This window comes from Plutella xylostella, chromosome 27, assembly GCF_932276165.1.
Source record: "Plutella xylostella chromosome 27, ilPluXylo3.1, whole genome shotgun sequence".
Classification (NCBI taxonomy): Eukaryota; Metazoa; Arthropoda; class Insecta; order Lepidoptera; family Plutellidae; genus Plutella; species Plutella xylostella.
This window is the reverse complement of record NC_064007.1, coordinates 7079018-7098834: the sequence shown is the minus strand read 5'-3', so window position 1 is coordinate 7098834 and position 19817 is coordinate 7079018. Positions and strand designations below refer to the sequence as shown.

The window sequence follows — 19817 nt, the reverse complement described above, 5'->3', positions numbered from 1 at the left end:
AGAAATACTTCTCAAATGTTCTAGAAATTCAAATGATGAAGGTATTCAATATCCATAATGAAAGTTATTTGTTGGGAGTTCTGATGTAAGTTATCAGATCATTTCGAAATTATGTGACATTACTTACTAATGATTTGATTAAGTATAACTAATTAAGTAGATACGTCAGTTTTCAGGGTTTTAAACTTCCACGGAATAATAATAAAAAACATATTTTATTTTTTTTCATGTACAAATATTACAAAACACTACATTGTACAATTTTATAAGTTTTTAATTAACAAATAATCATTTATAATTTATAGACAGCAAACTTTTACCACTTATTTCTGTTTCGATGGTAAGGCCGCAAAACTCTTGTTAAATTAGGAGGACATAGGTCCTAAAAATTAAAATTATGAAGTTACCTTTCTTTTTGTCAAACCAGGACGCGTTACTAGCGCGCGTCATACGCAACGCAACGCTAGCGCTGGCGCTCTGTTTACCATAGTAGTACAACACATCTTGGCGTCATAGCGCGGCGTCAAGTTAGCGCTCTGACCCGCGCTAGTAATGCTTTCTGTTTCACGTAGCATTATGTTATTTTAAGGTTGTTTTAAATTTGCGGTTAGTAATTATATAGCCCTCATTGTAACGTACTTTATCACTGTATTTGCAGATGCATGGTCAGAGGCAGCTGGGGGGTTTCTGTGGGGGCGTGATACTCACACAGCACCACGTGCTTACCGCTGCGCACTGCTTATTTCGGTAATAAATTCCTAAATTCAAATTCAAATTTTTTTCAAATTCAAATAAAAAAAAAATCATAACTGGCGTTTGAAAGCGTTTTCAAAAACTGCCAAGGCCACCCCCCTCGTTATCATGATAATTCCAATTTTTAGGACCAACTTCCTAATCCCTGGTGGCTGAAATATAGAAATTGCCGAAGATACCGCCAGAAACGGACGTCATTAGCCATTTTTAGATTAATTTCTAGATTTAAAGCCGACGAGAATTATGTTATACGTGTGAACCCTTCGCCACTGCAGTTCATGATAATTCATACAGTGAATGATCTAGGTACACCATACCTATAAAATCTTTCCAGAAAAATCAATGACACTACAGCTGTTACTGGCACTACTATCTTGAGGGCATCTGAAGTTGTCATTCGCGTCGGATCCACCTACAATGACCGCGGAGGCTCAGAGCATGCGACGTCCAAGACCGTGGTCCACGAGGACTACAAATATTCGAAGATTCGAAGATTCGAAAAAGACAACGACGTGGCAGTGTTGGTGCTGTCGACCAGTGTGAGCAACTACCGGAGCAGCTCGGTGCAGCCAGCCGTCATCCCCCCGGGGGGGTATGTGGTCCCGGACAACGCGTCTGTGGTAGCTGTCGGGTGGGGACGGACTGATGTGAGTATCAAACACTTCACCTTGCGGATTTTATCGGCATCTACAGGGTGTTGCAAAATTGGTATACTAAGCCGAAACCTACATGTGCAGCATGGTATATCTAAGCCCGAAACTGAAATCAGAATTTGGAAATTCGCGAAAAAAAAAATCTTTTCCATAGTAAAAAGTCACGTGATCAACAAAGTTTCTATGGAAAATGTTTTTTTTTTTTTGCGAATTTTTTTATTCTAATTTCAGTTTCGGGCTTAGACATAACATGCTGCACATGTAGGTTTCGGCTTGATGATTAATTCCTCTAACTCCACGAGGAGCATAGGGCCTCCACAGTTCTTCTCCAGACGTTCCTGTCCTGGGCTCTTTCTTTGGCTTCGTCCCAGGAGATTCCGACGGCATTGAGGTCGCTGAGAATGGATCGCCTCCAAGTTATTGCAGGTCACCCTTTGCGCCGTCTGCCCTGCGGCGGATTCCAATCTAACGCCATTTTGGCGATATTCCCCTCTGGTCTTCTAAGGCAGTGTCCAATCCAACTGCACTTTAGGTTTCGGCTTAGTATACCCTTTTTGCAACACCCTGTATAGGTTAATAATGACCCAATATCTTATTTTATAATAAACTGATATAAACCCCATGTTTGGCATGCATGATACCCCAATGAGCCCCTGAGTCATTTCTGTCGGCTTCCTGTACCACTACTGTAATACTCCGTAGATGAACTGCATCAAGTCAAACCCCCTCGGCCTGCGGCACGTGGGGCTGCGCACGGTGGACCGAGACACCTGCGCCGCGCGGTGGGGGGCTCCGGGCTCAGACACCATGCTCTGTGCGGGGCTGCTTGGTGTTGGAGGTAAGCTCGTTTATCTGACTTATGAAGTCGACAGGTTGGACCGACTTATGGAGACGTTTGACGAGTTCTATTGAGTGCGTTTGAGTTTTGATGAAAAAGCGTCCCGCTTCGAAATCACAGGATTCATGAGTGTTTGTGAGAAAGTTTGTGTCCGTACACACACGTTGGGTATTTTCCAGACTCTTCAAGTCGTCATACCTATCTTGGCTAACAATAAGAGTTTGTCCCATACAGGAGCCGGTACTTGCAAGGGTGACTCCGGTGGTCCCCTGGTGTACAACGGGGTGGTGGTGGGGGTGACCTCATTTGGGATGACATGCGGCGATTCCCTCTATCCTCACATGTTTACACGCGTCTCTAGCTACACCGCCTGGATCAACAACACTGTGAGTAAAATAATTAAATATAGAAAGATACAGTCTTGGGCCAGTACCCCGTAAAGAGTTCTATTAATTCTTCAATGAGACAAAGAAAAAAAAATATTTTTTTATCATATTATTATGTACCTAATATAAAAACGTGATGTTTGTTACACTACCATGGTGTAAGCAAATTTTATAAAATTAGGTTGGTAAGTAGGAAGTTAATAACCTGGATTTACATATTAAATAGACAACATTTTTATAGGTAAAGTGGACGTGGGTCGCGGGCAATGTTAATATAATTTTAAAATTTCCAGGTACGCCAAAACCAGGTCCACAACTCCGCCGCGGCGGCCGACGCCAACTCCAGTCTGATGCTACTCACCTCAATATGGATAATATATTCCAAAAACTGATTAATTTTTAATTTAAAGTACGCGCCGATGGTGTTTCAAAATTTTAAAAACGTTTTAGATAATTAATATTTGTTGTGTCCTAGATTTCACTTGCAAAGCTAGGGGTTGAGAGGGCCGTTAATAGCTGCGTTTACCTTAAATTTCCACTGTGGTTTTGTTAAAAACATTGTTATTTATATTAAGTCCACACAATATATTGTAATATTTGTACAATAAAGAGTTAAATAAATAAATATATACATATAGGCATTCTTAATATAAAAATGAAACAAAATTACTTTACCAATATTTAATTGTACAGACCTTATGGTAACGCCGCTAAGCCGGAGTCCCTTCGATAGAAAAAAAAATAAGAAACTACAGCAAGGTGTCTCACCGAGGGAAAGGGTTGATGAAGTGTCGTGCACCTACCTGGTCGCTGGAGGCAGTTCAGGAGACCAGGAAAAGGCGGCCGGCTTCCAGACCCTCGCCTGGCACCACGTGCTCGATCGATCAGAGATCAGAGCAATCCAAAGCACTGCAGCACTCAACACACACACTGATATTCTTCGGTTAGCGGTTCACCACGAATAAAGAAGAAGCGGAAGACTTTAGCAACTAGCCAATCGTCTATTTTGAAAATAAGTTCAATCGCGAATAACTTAGCGCGACGGCGGCCATGAATTCGTTTTCGGAACTGATTGTCTGTGGGTGGCGCAGACAGTGTTGCCACACGTAGCGTTGCGGTGCACGACATAAGCGGAAATAGGGAAAAGGATTTTAGGATCGAAACCTTGCGAAAATTATGAAAGTAAATATATTAAAAGATAGGTGGCGACACCATTTCCTCCCCCCTTAAAGGGTCACCTTTAAAAACATTCATAAGTGAAACGAGACAAAATTATAGCCTAGCTAATGCGGTAACTAAAACTAATTATAAACTACAGCGGTAGATACTAATGTATTGTTTATTGTGACGGGAGCGGACATAAACGTACAACCGGGCGAGCGTATGTGCCCCTAGCAGTCCTTACAGTAACTACCCGCGTTACTCCATCCCTTGAAGGATGAACTTTGTCGACAATCGCCAATGGCCACGAAAGCGGAGGCGCGTTATCATCTTTAAAATGTTTGTTTTGGAGTATTTGCAGCAATTTTGTTTCTGCGTACTCCAAGTCAGTAGCGGTAATACACGTAGGTTCGCGGCGTGGTAATAGTTTTAAAACCCTACATATATAAACGATTATTCGCAGGAGTTTGGTCCATGACGAGGAACGAGAAGCAGCGGGGTAAATACTACACTCGTCAGCAGGTGTCAAAACAGCGTGAACTAGGTTCCTTTGCTCGGGAACGACGTCTAAAGTGGAATCGTTAACTTCATCAAAGGAAGGCCACTGTGAAGCATTCGATGCTAGCCAGGACGGCCCGTTAAACCACAGCGGATGGGCTTTCAGTTTAGAGGGGTCGACGCCGCGTGACAGGCAGTCGGCCGGGTTGTCTGTCCCCGCGACGTGATGAAAGTTTTCAGCGGATACATTTTCATTTATTTTAATGACACGGTTGGCAACAAATGTTTGCCAACGGTGAGGCGAATTTTTTATCCAATAAAGCGCAACCTTGGAATCTGTGTAGGCGCGGACCCTAATTGGAATGCGGGAATTATACGTTTCAAGTACTGAGCGTAATAATTTCGACAGTAAAAGAACTGCGCAAAGCTCCATACGAGCAATCGTATGGGGCGGGGTGGGTGCTATCTTGGACTTCGCGCAGAGAAGGCGGACCACATTACCCGACGGAGAAGCGACGTGCACGTACACAACGCCGCCTTGCGCCTGCTCACTAGCATCTGCGAACCCTACCAAGTGTTCGCGATGAGAACAAAGGATGCAAATGAAAGATGCGAATTTCTTTAAATCGTACTTATTTGCCAAATATAGATTACAACAATTAGTTAATTGTACACAGGCGCGTGGCTCGGTAGCCCAAAGGTGAATGTTCGAGAGAAGTGGTGGGGGCATCGGCCCGCTATCATAGATCATGGTAACTTTATACATTGCAAATTTGAATCTTATATACTAACTAAAACAGGCTATCTTTGCGGGCGCAGACATCCTCCGGGCCATTGAAAGGTATTGCAACCTTTCAAGTTTTGTTGTCGTCCGCCACCGGCATAGGCAGTAGGCAGATGCGATTGAGAGCGCGGCGCACCACGCCACGCGAGGTAGACACGTCAGCGACGCGCGGAACTCCGTCGGTTCCCGGGAACAACTTGACCACTCTGCCGAGGCGCCAGCAGAGAGGGGGGGCGCTGTCGTCTTTCAGCAGCACCATGTCGTCAGTCTTAAGGTCCGTGCACCTGACCCGCCACTTGGTACGTTGCTGCAGTTCTCCGACGTATTCGTTGGACCAGCGACGCCAGAAGTGCTGCCGAACTTGTTCGAGGCGCTGGTAGCGATCCAAGCGATTGGTGTTGCAGTCCGTCAGCGTTGGTGCGGGCAGTGCAGTGAGTGGCCTGCCAATCAAAAAGTGTCCCGGTGTGAGGGGCTGTAGGTCATCAGGGGAAGGACTGAGAGGGCAGAGGGGACGGCTGTTAAGGATGGCCTCGATTTGTGCGAACAGTGAGCTCAACTCTTCAAAGGTCAAATGTGCGTTCCCTAATATCCTACGCAAATGAAATTTGGCTGACTTGACCCCAGCCTCATGGTATCCTCCAAAATTAGGGGCGTATGCTGGTGTAAATTTAAATTCTAGACCTTGCTGAGCTGAGAAATCTAGAACGGCATTAGTGTTCTCTTTCGAGTTCAAAAAATCTTTAATTTCGCGGGCCGCGGCTACAAAATTTCCACCATTATCACAGCTAATTAATTTAGGCAGACCTCTACGTGCAATGAAGCGCTTAAGCGCTAAAATAAAAGCATCCTTGGAGAGTTCACTAACCGCCTCCAAGTGTATGCATTTATAATTGAAACAAATGAAGATGCAAAGATAGCACTTCGTAATTTTACATCCCTTTCCTTTTCGGTCGGTGATAAGGAAAGGACCGGCAAAGTCAGTACCGACAGTAGCAAATGGAAAATCTGGCATAACACGCTCTACTGGTAGGTTTCCCATTATGTTTGTCATAGGCTTGCCTCTAAATCTACTACATAAAAAAACATTTACGCGCAGTGCTGCGGGCCAGATTTCGCCCATCTATAGGCCAAAATCGATCTCTTATAGATGTCAGAAGAAGCTGTGGCCCGGCATGCATGAGACGGAAATGTTCTTGCTGAAAGAGGAGCTGAGTTAAGCGACAACTACCATGCAAAAGTATTGGGTGTCGTTTATCATAATCATAATTGGAGTCACCAATGCGTCCACCTACCCGTAGTATACCTTTAGAATCAATGAAAGGATTGAGTGAGGCAATATTTGAGTTTGACTTAAGTGGCTTGTTTTGCAACAACATGCTCATTTCCTTTTTAAACCAAGAATTTTGTGACTGTTTCACTAAAACAATAAGTGCATTATCAAGTTCAGATGCATTTAGAGGTTCTGATAGTGGAATTTTATTATTTTTGTTTACTGACTTCGCATTGTGAAACCATCTTAGAACACGAGCGTATGCACGCTGTGCTATTTTTAACCTTGAGATCCGTGAAAGATTGAGAGGAGCTTCCCCCACCAAAGCGGAATGAGCTTTGACCTCCGGCAAGTCTGCAACATCATGCGAATCCTCCACCGAGGATGGCCAAGAAGATTCTTCTAACTGTAAGAAAGGAGCGCCCTCCCACCAAATAGTTAGATCAGGTACGAGCTGTGGATCAACACCTCGCGATACGAGGTCAGCGGGATTTTGCGATGTTGGAACATAGAGCCAGAGGGCCTTTTCAGTAAGGTCAGTGATGGCTGCCACTCTATTGGCAACAAATGTCTTTAATTTTTTGGTATTCCGAAGCCAACACAACACTACTTTAGAATCCGACCAAAATATATGACGGTTGATTACAAATTTTAAAGCTTGGGTGACTTCTGAGGCTAATTGTGCGCCGAGCAGAGCAGCGCACAACTCTAAGCGTGGTATGGTAGTAGCCTTAACAGGTGCTACGCGGGATTTGGCACAAAGAAGACTCACCTTTACCTGTCCTAGAGCATTAGAAGATTTCAAATACATTGGTCATTCAAATACACTGTACAATGCGTTGGTCCGCAGCAAACTAGAGTGTAATGCAGTGGTCTGGGCACCCCATGAAGCAAAATATAATCTCATGCTAGAGAAAATCCAAAATAAATTTACTAGATTTCTCTACATGAAACTCCATGGGGTGTATCCTAAGTACCCGTTGATGTACCCCACTTTGTTTGTCCTGGGTATGGTGGGGTATAACCAGTTAAGAGTTAGGCGGGAACTATCTCTGGTATCCTACTTGTTTCGAGTGTGGCGAGGTAAGGCTGATAACATGGTATTGCTCATGAGGTTCCAACTGCGGGTGCCCAATGACTCACTCCGGAAGCGCGAGGGCCGACTGTTCCTCGTTGACAGCGGAAGGACTAATCTCCAACAGAAGGCTCCATTGACGCGAGCGATGGGGTTGCTCAATAGGATCCACGATCACGTAGACCTCTTCCACTGCTCGCTGAGTGAATTCACACGAACGGCATTATATGTAATTTGTTATTTATAATTTATAGTCTGTTTTGTTTTAATTGTTATTAGGATATGTTCTAAGTTGTAACTTAAATTGTTAATATTATTTATCTACACTACTGTATTGGTTTAGCTGTAAGAGTAGCGTAGTTATGGTTTAAATAAATAAATAAATAAAAATAAATACAGCTTCCAAACGCCCTTTCAGAAGAGTCACAAAAACAATGCATTTCGATATAAGTGGGATCATCTACTAAAACGCACCTATTTAATCGCAACGCTGCAATGCTGTCCAGACCTTCCACAAATTTTAGCCACTCCATTCTAATTACTTCCGGAATGGGGTCGTCCCAACCCAGCTTGTTAGCCCACAAGTCTTGAATGAAAATTTTCGGCCGAATAGTACAAAGAGACAGCAAACCCAACGGATCGAAAATCTGAAAAGTCGAGGATAAAATAGTTCTCTTTGTGAAGGAAGTGCCTGAAAATGGACTTATGGGAAAATGGAGACTGTCCGAGGTAGGGGTCCAACCAATGCCTAATATACTGGTGGCGTTGCTGAAAACAAGTGCATCGCCATTATTATCATCACCCTGAGAAGGTAAAGACGGCATATTGGATCTAAATTTTCTTAAGTGAAAGCCGCCTTTAGATAGGGCCTTGTTTATGGATTGCTGAACGTGGAGCAACTCAGCTTCGGACTGCGCTCCCGTGAGCAAATCGTCCACGTAAAAATCCTTTTGTATAGTATCTTTGGTGAGAACGTCCTCACATTCATCACCTAATTGCCACAGACAACGCGTGCTAAGAAAGCTAGCGCTTGAAAATCCATATGTGACAGTGTTCAAACGTAGAGTACGAAGAGGCAAGGACTCGTTCTCTCGCCACAGTATTAACTGAAGATTACGATCGTGTTCATCGACCATAATCTGTCGGTACATCTTTTCGATGTCGCCTGAAAGAACATATTTATGAGTACGAAAACGTATCAAAATATTAAAAAGTGAGTCTTGAATAGTAGGCCCCGTCATTTGTATGTGGTTCATGGAGAAGCCGGATGTGGAGCGAGCGCTGGCGTCAAAAACAACGCGGCATTTAGTAGACTCACTGCTCTCCTTTGTAATGTAGCAGCTCAGCTGGAGCTGGTCTGGATCACCGGGGAGCGACCCCTGGGTGAATCGACCTGCCTGGCCTCCCCCGAGAGTAGGGGTTTGGTGCTATATTGTAATGTGATACTTACCCTTATGACTAACGTTCCTAGTGCTTAGGGTTGGTACCTACCTAATAACTCTCAATTAATGTACACCGGGAAGCGGTCTTGGGCTAGCTCAACTTGATGACGGGCCTCTGAAGGAGTGCCCGGTCACCTGGGGGATCTACAATGACCGTGAAGCGGTCCTAACTATCCTGATCTTGATCCTGAGGCCCCAGGAGGGAAATAACCTCGATAGGTGTACGGGGTGATAATTAATAATACCGATTAAATAGTGTAACACAATTAAGGCGGCACTGGACCCGCTTTATTTACAACCAGGTTAACTTATATATCTAGGGTACTCACAGCTTACGTACTTAATATTAACACACTACACAAATGCACAAATACTTATCACGGTTATTGATATTTATATTGGTCGGGCCCTGAAGGGGCCTACGCGGATGTTTCTATCTTAATAAGGGGAAGGATACAGGGTACAGGAGGTCGGGCGAATACCGGTGGTGCGTGTGGATTTGTTCCAGGGTTTGTGGAGTGTATTTGTGTCGACAAGAATGTGGCTGAAGGCCGGTGTGTGTTCGGTGATTGTGTAGTTCGGTACTTACACGGATGCTTTAAACTAGGCAACCCAGGCATCCATGTACGTATCCGGGGAACCTCGGTCCGCTAATTAGGCAGCCCACCGTGTCGGGTATAGTCCGGTATACTGATGCTTTAAACTAGGCACCCCAGGCATCCGTATATCCGGGAAACCTCGATCTGTTGGGCAACCTACCTCGCGGGGAAGCCGGTGTTGTGAGATTAGTGTGCGTGAATAGATTACTTGAATAGATATGGGTGCGGGGAGGGATCTCGGGAACGGAATGATCACTCGTCGGAGCAGGAGGTGGCGAATGGTGCTCTAGCGGCGGTCCGGCGGCTATTTATAGGCGGGTCGCCCCGCGCCCCTTGTATTCTCCGGAGTCGTCTGTGTGGTGCCCCGCCTCGTCTCGCACACGCTGGGCGCTCTTGTGGCTGCGGTGTGAGGGTAGGTGTGTTGGACGGTTGGTTTGTAACGGCTCGTTACACCTTTAACACTGGATGATGGGGAAGATAATATTTTATCTTTGTCGAAAGACTCTCTGTCTCGACATGCTCTGACAAATGCCCTAAATCGGCATATTCGCGTATAAAATCGCAGTACAGTTCCTTGAGTAGGGGCTGCCGTTTAAAACGAGACTCTAGGTTCATAAATCTGTTTTTGGCCAAGCGAAATGAATCTCCTTAACATTCTCTATCATCACGCAGTGGAAGTTTGACAGAAAATCGACCATCTTTACCACGGTTTGTGTGCTCCACAAAGTGCTGCTCACACAGCGCTTCTTCTTCTGAAAGTAAAGATTTACTCGGAACCTTCTCTAATTCCCAAAATCTTTTTAGGTCATTATTGAGCTCTGCAAGACCTTCACTCTGAGAAAAGTTGCAGTAAGCCTGCGTTTTGTCAGCTACAGCAAAAATTTGACCACCTACCAACCAACCTAGTTTTGAGCTACGAAGTATCGGATTATTATCTCCTAAAGAGTGCTGCTCTGATCCTATCAGATCCCAAAAAATATCTGCCCCCAGAAGCATGTCGACTGTGGAGGATTGATTGAAATCAGGATCTGCCAATAAAAAACCAGATAAGTTAAAGCCCTCTTTTTGAAAGGAAGCTCTAGGTATTTGGCCAGAGATAGTCGGCAGCACAAAACAGGACAATGTTTTGTTGAAATTGCTATGCTTCGAATCGATACGAAGAACACAGCGTTTTGGATTTAATTTTAGTGAAGTAGCGCCGATACCAACTATCATTTTCGATTGAGGAATGAGATTATTATGAATTAAATGTTCATGAATGAAACCATGAAAACAAATCACTAGCCAAGTGAATGGACAACATTTCAAAAAACTAAAGCTGCTATAAATCGAAAACCATTTCGAGATTTAGCTCTAAAGGGCACAAAAAAAATGTTTTTGTATTTTTTGGATGTATCATTTTCGAGAAAATCATAAAATAGTAAAAAAGTGCTGATGACGTCATGCATCAGGATCGATTGAGGAATGAGATTATTATGAATTAAATGTTCATGAATGAAACCATGAAAACAAATCACTAGCCAAGTGAATGGACAACATTTCAAAAAACTAAAGCTGCTATAAATCGAAAACCATTTCGAGATTTAGCTCTAAAGGGCACAAAAAAAATGTTTTTGTATTTTTTGGATGTATCATTTTCGAGAAAATCATAAAATAGTAAAAAAGTGCTGATGACGTCATGCATCAGGTGCGATGCATTTTGATGATCAAAGCCCATAGATTTAAAAACAAAGTAACTGTCACTTTCATTTTTGATTGACGTTGACGTTTTATCGTGACGTTGTTGTTTATTTGGGTCATTTTCATTAATTCTGTTCTGACACTTTCTGACTATTTTTTTTATTTATTATTAAGAGATGACCTCTATATAATATGTCCCAGAGCATGCCACCGCCTACACAGTTGAAAAAATGCTTCTGCTTATTTTTTTACATGATAAGTACCTACTTTCCATCATCAGAAATATCAATGTCACTTGAAAATGACCCATTTGTTGGTAGGCATGTAAACAAAGTTTAAATGTCACTTGTCAGTGTCATTTATGTTTTTTTCGAGACTCAGGCAATAGACAAAAATAAAAATTGAGCCTAATATGTAACGTCACTTCCGGTTTTAAAATAATTAACTTTAAAGTTAAAAATAACATGCAAAAATTAATGTATATACAAAATAAAAAAATACGGGTCCACTAATTTTCTATAAACTTTCCGAATAGCTAATAAAAATATAGGGTAAAGAAAATGAAATGTTGTCCATTAATTAGGGTGAGGAAATTGCATAATAAGCTTGCATAGGCGTGCTAATTCGAAGCGTAAATCCACTTACAAAGCTGGGGACATAGGCCTTTCTACTTATAAGTAGGTGGGTACACCAATAGTAGCACAAAATAGGCACTGCTAATTAAAGAGTTAGACTCACTGAACTCACAAATCAAGGGCTAGGTAGGTAATAGGAATAGGAACGGGCTCACTTGACGGCAAGGCGGTAGCTGGCGCTGGCACTGCCCAGGCACCGGGCATGGACCTCTGAACTTGCTGGATGGAGACTCCCGTCGAGGAATGTGTCACCTCTGGCTGTCACCACTCGAGGCGTGGCTGGATGCGCCACGCGGACTGGCTGTGCACGCTCTGACTAGGTGCGCTGGACGCGCTGGATGCACGCTCGATGCGCACGCTGGATGCACGTGGACATGCACGCAGGATGCGCGCTGAAGATGCACGTGGATGCTGGCTGGATGCGCACTGAAGATGCACGTGGATGCGGGCTGCTGGCTATGCACGGTTGTGCACGCTGGCTGAGCACGCTGGTTCCGTAAAGGTTGTGCACGTGTACTGCACTCTGGATGCGGCTGGATGATCTTCAAGATGTGAGCTTGCTTGGCACGTGGCGATGGCCCTTTTGCGCCGTTCGTTTTCGGTAATGGCCGCCGCGGCCGGCAAGTTCTATAACGCCTTCGTGAAGATGCAGGTGCTGCTGACGGTCGCCAAACTTGTTCGCGATGAGAACAAAGGATGCAAATGAAAGATGCGAATTTCTTTAAATCGTACTTATTTGCCAAATATAGATTACAACAATTAGTTAATTGTACACAGGCGCGTGGCTCGGTAGCCCAAAGGTGAATGTTCGAGAGAAGTGGTGGGGGCATCGGCCCGCTATCATAGATCATGGTAACTTTATACATTGCAAATTTAAATCTTATATACTAACTAAAACAGGCTATCTTTGCGGGCGCAGACACCAAGGTCACCTCGCAACCAGTCGCGACGCTGAGACAACGAGGGATTTTTATCTCATTAAGCGCCGGCAGTTCGCGACAAAATTGTCGCCAAAGCCTTACTACCTGGTCGGGCGGGACTTCGTCCCAATCCACCTTCAGCTGCCATAGTTTCTTAATTAATAACTTAGCTACCAATACAGTTGGCGCGACGAAACCCATTCTGTCCCAAAGTCGGGCGATCGTTGACATTATGGTGCGTTTGGTACACACTGAGTCCAAATCAGGAGGGTCGATTTTAAAATAAAAGTCGTCATTATCAGTAGACCAACCGAGTCCTAATATTTTATGCTCTGTAGCCTTGTCGAATTCAACCTCAGTAGGTATCTTGTGCGAAGCGGGCAACTCATTGAGTGCGTATTGTGAATTACTGTTCCATTTAACAAGATCCCACTGGGCACCCTTGAACATTTGAATCAGCTGTTTTGCTGCGTCCACCGCCTCCTGTTCTGTATCAACAGAAAAGGCGATATCGTCCATATACAGGCAGGACGGGACGATCTCCGCCGCGCGGGGATACTCGGCGCCGTCATCGTCGACGAGCTGCTGCACAGTGCGGAGCGCGTGGAAGGGACTTGACTTTAAACCGAAACATACTCTATTAAATTGATATAGAACCAGAGGATCGTTTGGATTAAAACGATATAAAATTCTCTGATAGCGTCTATCAGATTCGCGAAGCATAATCTGTAGAAACATCTGTTTGCAATCAGCGGTCATCGCTACAGCGTGTAGGCGAAAATTTAAAATAATTTTAAACAAGTCCCCTTGTAAATTTGGCCCACTGTGCAGCACCTCGTTTAGCGAGACACCGGATGAAGTCTTGCAACTTGCATCTAACACGGGGCGCAGCTTCGTGGTGGACTTGTCCTCGCGGAGGACGCCATGGTGCGGGATTATATAGCTCGGGGACAAATCGTCCGATGACGCCTGCGGGGGAACGGTCAGTGGCTCCACATAACCTTTGGAAATATAGTCCTTAATGACGTCATCGTAAGCGGCACGAAGCTCGGGAGAAGCCTCGAGCTTCTTCTCCAAACACAAAAAACGTTTGCGAGCAATGTTATAGGAGTCCCCAAGTAAAAACACGTCTTTATCAAACGGGAGAGCTACAGTGTAACGGCCGGTCACGGGGTCACGTTCCGTAGTCGAGCGGTAAAAATGTTCACATTCAACATCCGTGGGGTGCTGAACGGGCGAGCCGGGGACTTCTTCCAGTTCCCAGAAGCGGGTAATTAAATGATCCATAGGCTGCTGTGGCACTATGGCGCAGCATGACGTCACGCATGCTGGGCGGGCGGCGAGCGCAGGCACGACTCACATGAGTACGTAACCTAGCACTGTATGAATAGCGGGCGGCCCCAATGGTCCACTGGAGACCACGTCGTCGGGAAGAATCAAATGCGGAAACAGCGAAGCACCAATCAAAACATCGATTTTGTTGGGCGTAGCGAAATGGTCGTCTGCCAATGCTATTTTATTAAGATATGGCAGGGCGGTGGAGTCGACATAAGCGGTAGGTAAGTTGTCAGTAATCTTATCAACAACTAAAGAATTGATTTTGTATTTTATGTTATTATTAAAGCGCGAGAAAAACTGTAAGTCTACTGTCCCGTGGGATGCCCTCTCCGTTCCCCCGAAGCCCCTCACAGTAGTACGTTGAATGGTATTCTGCCGTAACCCCAAACGATCACAACATTCGCTGGTAATGAAGTGACTTTGCGATGCAGAATCCGGCAAAACCCTTACAAATAGGGAATATGCGTAATTTTTTTTAATACTTTTATTGGATTTTCGCAGTTTTACATCACTTCATTATAGTAAAAAAAAATTCAACGCCAAAATAAGTAATTTAAGGTATTATAAAGAAAGTTAAAAAATTACAACCATCACGACCACTTTGAAATTCCCGTCAGGATGGCGGGCTGGTGTGACGTCATAATCTTTTAACTTCACGGCTCAGAATAATGAGTCCCGTCAGTCGGCATAGATTTTTTACCTAATCAAGTAATCACAGAGTACTTTTGTATTTTCAACAAACCAATGTTGTCATGGTAACAAACGAAAAAGGAAGTGTATAAAGTGTGATCAGTGGCTGTTTTGTAATGGTAATAAAGTGTGACCAGTGGCTGTTTCGTAATGGGAGCTCGTAAATAGCTGCTAGTAGCTCTTTTGAAATGGGAGCGCGCAAACCAGAGGAACTTTGTACACAATATTACGCTATTAATAATAGTAATATTTGTATTGTATGTAAGTCTAAGTACTTACTGTAACTTTGGTTCTCAGTAAGAGAGACTAGGGTTAGTGGGTCATTCTATTCTATTATCTGTGGGGGTGTAAGAACCTGCACCTGGCTCTCTTGAATGGAACCATTGTGCATATCTCAAAGGTCTAAACCCCCTTATCTAAACTATCGAATAAGAGTATAAAAATATATGCATATTCCCTAATATTTGGGCACACGGCTCTCGACTTTTCAATAGTCTTTGCTGTCCTTTTCTGCAGCTGGCCACAGTTTACTCGTTCACACTGCGTAATAAATTTAATGTGTCCAGTTCTTCTGATTACGAGAATTCTTCCATAACTTAATTTAGAAAAAAATAACAACTTTTAAAATATACTAACGACTGCCATTATAACCTAAAAGTAGAAAGAGCAACTTGTGTCATGTTCATGTCATAATACTTACAATACAAATTTAATTTTATTGTGTTGCAATATGGAGCATATTTGAGTGGCTCGTTGACTAGCGAATGGCTGTTTACGCCTCATTACAATAGAACAACTAGTGGCAGCCCATACACTACCAACAAAAAATATAAAAAGTCCTAAACTTTGCAAACAAACAAGCATATCAAACAAGAAGTGGAGAGGTTATAGGAGGCTAGGATCTACTCGTATTGGAAGAATTTTTATGTGATCCATCGTATCTGATCACAACGAGCATCACAAATACTCGGTGACATTAACATTTCTTTGTTTACACTTGACATTTATTTAACTATACGCAAACGCAAAGAAGTTATTATTCTGAGATTGATATATAAAGAATTATGACGTCACATCCGCCCTAAGAAAATGGGTGACGTTTCTCGGAAGTTAGAATTTACCGAAGTTTTTTTGTACTTTTCAACTTCATTTAGTTGCTCAAAAATAAATTATAATCAAAAATAATGATGGAGTCGTAGTTATGAAACAACAAAGTTTATTATAAATAATATTTGACCTTTATTTGAACCACTTGCATATTCCCTATTGTTTATTACCCTTACTATCGTACGTAGCTACCATAGCGGTAGCGAGCAAAACAGTAGTAGGCGTATTACATTGCGGCGTACTACTTTGAGCGGCAGCGGCATTAAGCACGCAAGGACGCGGAGCAGCAATGAACGTCGAACACAACGCGACGTCCGCTTGCGCGGGAACGGATGATTTCGCATCAGCTGGCTGTGACGTAAGCGATGCACCGCCGCCGCCGCCGCCACCAACCGAGTCAATGACCGCGGCGCGCGGTGGCACAGTGGTTAAGTTGGGTTCCGCTCATCTGGCATAATCTTTATTGACCAAAACTCATTTCGCATAACTCGTATGGTCTAAACTTTTTTGGCCGAACCATCACTTTGCCAAGACTTATGTGGCATAAGGCTCGTTTCGTCTAAAACTCTTTAGGCACAATCTTTAAACACCTAAGTTTCGTTTGCTCAAATTTATGTTCGTCTATACCTATGTATAATCTTGTTTCTCGTAATGTTATCTTAATAAATAATATATTAAGTATGTAGTAAATGTACAAATTGTGGTATTTTTCTCCTACATCCCGAAAATCACGATATTGTATGATCAAAAAATCGAAAGTTAACGACCAATATAATTATTACAAACCCCATGAGATCGAAACCTAAAAATAGGTGCGACGACGAGCAAAGCGAGGAGGAGCGTGTTAGGTGCACATGTTCATCCAAACCAAAGCGGAGCGCAGCGAAGCGGAGCGGAGCGTTTTCCAAACAGCGGAAACAATACAAGGCACCAGTTTGCACTATGTAGGGAGACGCTCCGTCAAAGTTAAAGCCAAACGAATATTATTACTTTGTATAAACCTAATAAACCTATGCCATAGCATTATTAGGCTATTCAAGATTTGGCCATACCATTATTAGGCTAAACAATGTTATGCGAAATAACTTTTTACTAAACGAGATTTATGCCATACGATTTTCGGCGTAACGAGACTTTGACCAAACGTTACTATGCAATACGAGATTAGGCAAATAAATCTTATGCCAAAAAAGGTAGAACCGGTTAAGTTCTGTAAAGCGGGTGACGGATTCGACTCTCGATTAAAATGTAATAGCGAGTGGTGTTTTTGTTTACACACTCGGCATCCCGAAGCGGACTGACAGGAAGCAATCTTATGCTTCGTACTTAGGCAATTTATACAGCCATTTAAATTCTTCGCGGCTTGAAAACGCTCGTGAGGAGACATTTTATGGAATTCGGGACATTTGAACAAATGATGATGTACAATGTTTGTACATAAGCACTTGTGAGCGGAATTAGAGTCGACGGTACTAACGTACGCATTGTAGTGAGGCGGCGGGTTTTTGTTATTAGATCTAGGGCGAACAGCCGATCGTGATGCTGATGCAGCGCCACCACCGGCGGCCGCGGTGGTCGGTGCGCGCTGTAATATTTTAGTTTGATTATCCAAGAACTCAACGAGCTTATCAAAGGTTGGAATTTCAGACTGATTATTATTACTATTCTCAAAAGTACGCACGGTATCAGGATCTAATTTAGTTAAGGCAGTTTGCAAAAATATGAAGTCTTGTAAGTCTGTTAACTTTAGATTCTTTAGGGCGCGTACTGCGTTAACAAATCGGTCATTAAAGAAATCCAAATTACTCGCAGAAATCGACGACAGCGGTTTGAATTCCATTAATTGTTGTAAATAGGTAGCTGCTAGCGTGCGCTTATCTTCATACCTATTTACTAGGGTATCAAATAACGTTTTATAATTTTCAGCGGAGGGCGTAATGCCCGCACAAGCGGCCTGGGCCTTGCCTGTTAATTTACCTAGCAAATAATGAAGTTTCTCATGATCTGAGAGGGACTTATTGTCGTGAATAGTAGATTTAAAATTGGCATAAAATAGTGGCCATAGGCGAATGTCACCATTAAAGCTCATCAACTCGATGGGCGGTAAATTAATTTTACTTTTTTGAGGAAAACAATCATTATTTTGGGTAGTTTTCGTGACTACGGTACATGACGCAACCAAGCGTTTTACGCGACAATACAGCTGTTCGAAAGAAACTAGCGATTTATAATCTGGCTTGGCAGTAGGGTCATTGGACATTAAACAGCTGTTGTACTGATCTAACACTTTTTGGAAATCTGAACGAATTGTATCTACATTAATACTCGCATCGAGAAAAGCTTCTCTCTCCTCGTTCCCTTTATTTATTTCGGTAGATAAATCAAACGCGTATTGTAAACACTCGAACAAAGCATTACGTTTTGCTTGCAGTGTCGCGAGTTCATAATTATGTTGCACCGAATCTTTTTCATTATGCGGTTTTGATGCTTTCGACATCGTGAAGTCGGAAAATAAAATGAAAAAAACAAATTAAACAATCACAGGAATGTGGGTGTACAATTGGAATGATAACTTGATAACGCGATTGAATATGGCGCCGCGCCGGCGCGGCGGCGAGTGAATGTGAGTCTACCTTCTTATGCCTATTATTGCAGCAAGCGTAAAAATGCGTGACCTATTTAAGTACAGTAGCCCTAACTACTAATAGCGGGATAATACTTTATATGTATTTGAAGCGAGATGATTATATGATTATTACGTTTTTGGAAAGCGTACAATGTATGTCGATAAAAAGCGGTTAGGTAAATAACCTATGCAGTGCGCCGCGTGCGCACTAGCTTAAGTTCACTTTTTGGCTTTGAAATAAGCTAAAAAGGGCGGTTTTCTCCTAATAGGTGACCTAATAGGGGCGGGGAAATAGTAATCGCGGGTCGAAGGACCACATGGTAACGCCGCTAAGCCGGAGTCCCTTCGATAGAAAAAAAATAAGAAACTACAGCAAGGTGTCTCACCGAGGGAAAGGGTTGATGAAGTGTCGTGCACCTACCTGGTCGCTGGAGGCAGTTCAGGAGACCAGGAAAAGGCGGCCGGCTTCCAGACCCTCGCCTGGCGCCACGTGCTCGATCGATCAGAGATCAGAGCAATCCAAAGCACTGCAGCACTCAACACACACACTGATATTCTTCGGTTAGCGGTTCACCACGAATAAAGAAGAAGCGGAAGACTTTAGCAACTAGCCAATCGTCTATTTTGAAAATAAGTTCAATCGCGAATAACTTAGCGCGACGGCGGCCATGAATTCGTTTTCGGAACTGATTGTCTGTGGGTGGCGCAGACAGTGTTGCCACACGTAGCGTTGCGGTGCACGACATAAGCGGAAATAGGGAAAAGGATTTTAGGATCGAAACCTTGCGAAAATTATGAAAGTAAATATATTAAAAGATAGGTGGCGACACCACCTTAGATTAACAATACAAAACACTGCAACCAATATTTTATTGGATAATTCATTTCATAAGTTTTACTTAATATAAATATTTCATTTCATATTTTTTTTCATTTCATTTTCATTTTAAATACAATTATTATATACGAACAAGAGATGGTGTGTTTACAAAATCAAAGCAAAAAGTGACCGCATTTTCTTAATGTAAAACGATTATTTTAAGTTCAACCCAATTACAATCATTGTACCAATGAATAAATACACAAATCCTCTAATCGAACAAATTCAAAATAAGAGCTTAGTGGTAGAAGTGGGAACTGACACTCCACCTTGTTCGTATATTGTTAGGTACAGACAAAAGAACTACCCCCATATACCTACATTACCTACATAGAGCATACAAAGGATTTATTGTAGGTTTATAAATCGGAGATAAACACACGATTATAGACTGTTTGCGTGAGTCAAAAAGTCGGAATTCGTGTGTCCCGATCTCGAAACTCTCGGCGCTGACATGTACCAATGAGTTTGATATATACCAT

General features: G+C 43.0%; 3 protein-coding genes across 5 annotated transcripts in view; 1 reads left to right on the top strand and 2 right to left on the bottom strand.

Annotated features, from left to right (window-relative positions):
• LOC125490748 (trypsin CFT-1-like) overlaps window positions 1–19817 on the top strand; it is a 303958-nt gene that overhangs the window by 271545 nt on the left and 12596 nt on the right. The window contains exons 3-7 of one of the 3 annotated variants that reach the window (XM_048631008.1): window positions 659–747; window positions 1088–1400; window positions 2109–2244; window positions 2479–2630; window positions 2924–3319. In XM_048631008.1, the coding sequence (XP_048486965.1) occupies window positions 659–747; window positions 1088–1400; window positions 2109–2244; window positions 2479–2630; window positions 2924–3022 (789 nt within the window). In that variant the 3' untranslated portion in view covers window positions 3023–3319. Of the gene's footprint in view, window positions 1–658; window positions 748–1087; window positions 1401–2108; window positions 2245–2478; window positions 2631–2923; window positions 3320–19817 lie in introns of those variants that run through there. The other 2 variants (XM_048631010.1, XM_048631006.1) reach the window with 2 other exon arrangements.
• LOC125490741 lies at window positions 3505–14070 on the bottom strand. Its single transcript, XM_048630981.1, has 2 exons — window positions 12698–14070; window positions 3505–4860 (listed from the first exon to the last, which is right to left on the bottom strand). Exons 1-2 carry the CDS (start codon window positions 13979–13981, stop codon window positions 3970–3972), a joined length of 2175 nt encoding a protein of 724 aa, XP_048486938.1. The 5' UTR covers window positions 13982–14070; the 3' UTR covers window positions 3505–3969.
• On the bottom strand, window positions 4871–6143 carry LOC125490749. The gene has a single exon (XM_048631011.1). It carries the CDS (start codon window positions 6122–6124, stop codon window positions 5144–5146), a length of 981 nt encoding a protein of 326 aa, XP_048486968.1. The 5' UTR covers window positions 6125–6143; the 3' UTR covers window positions 4871–5143.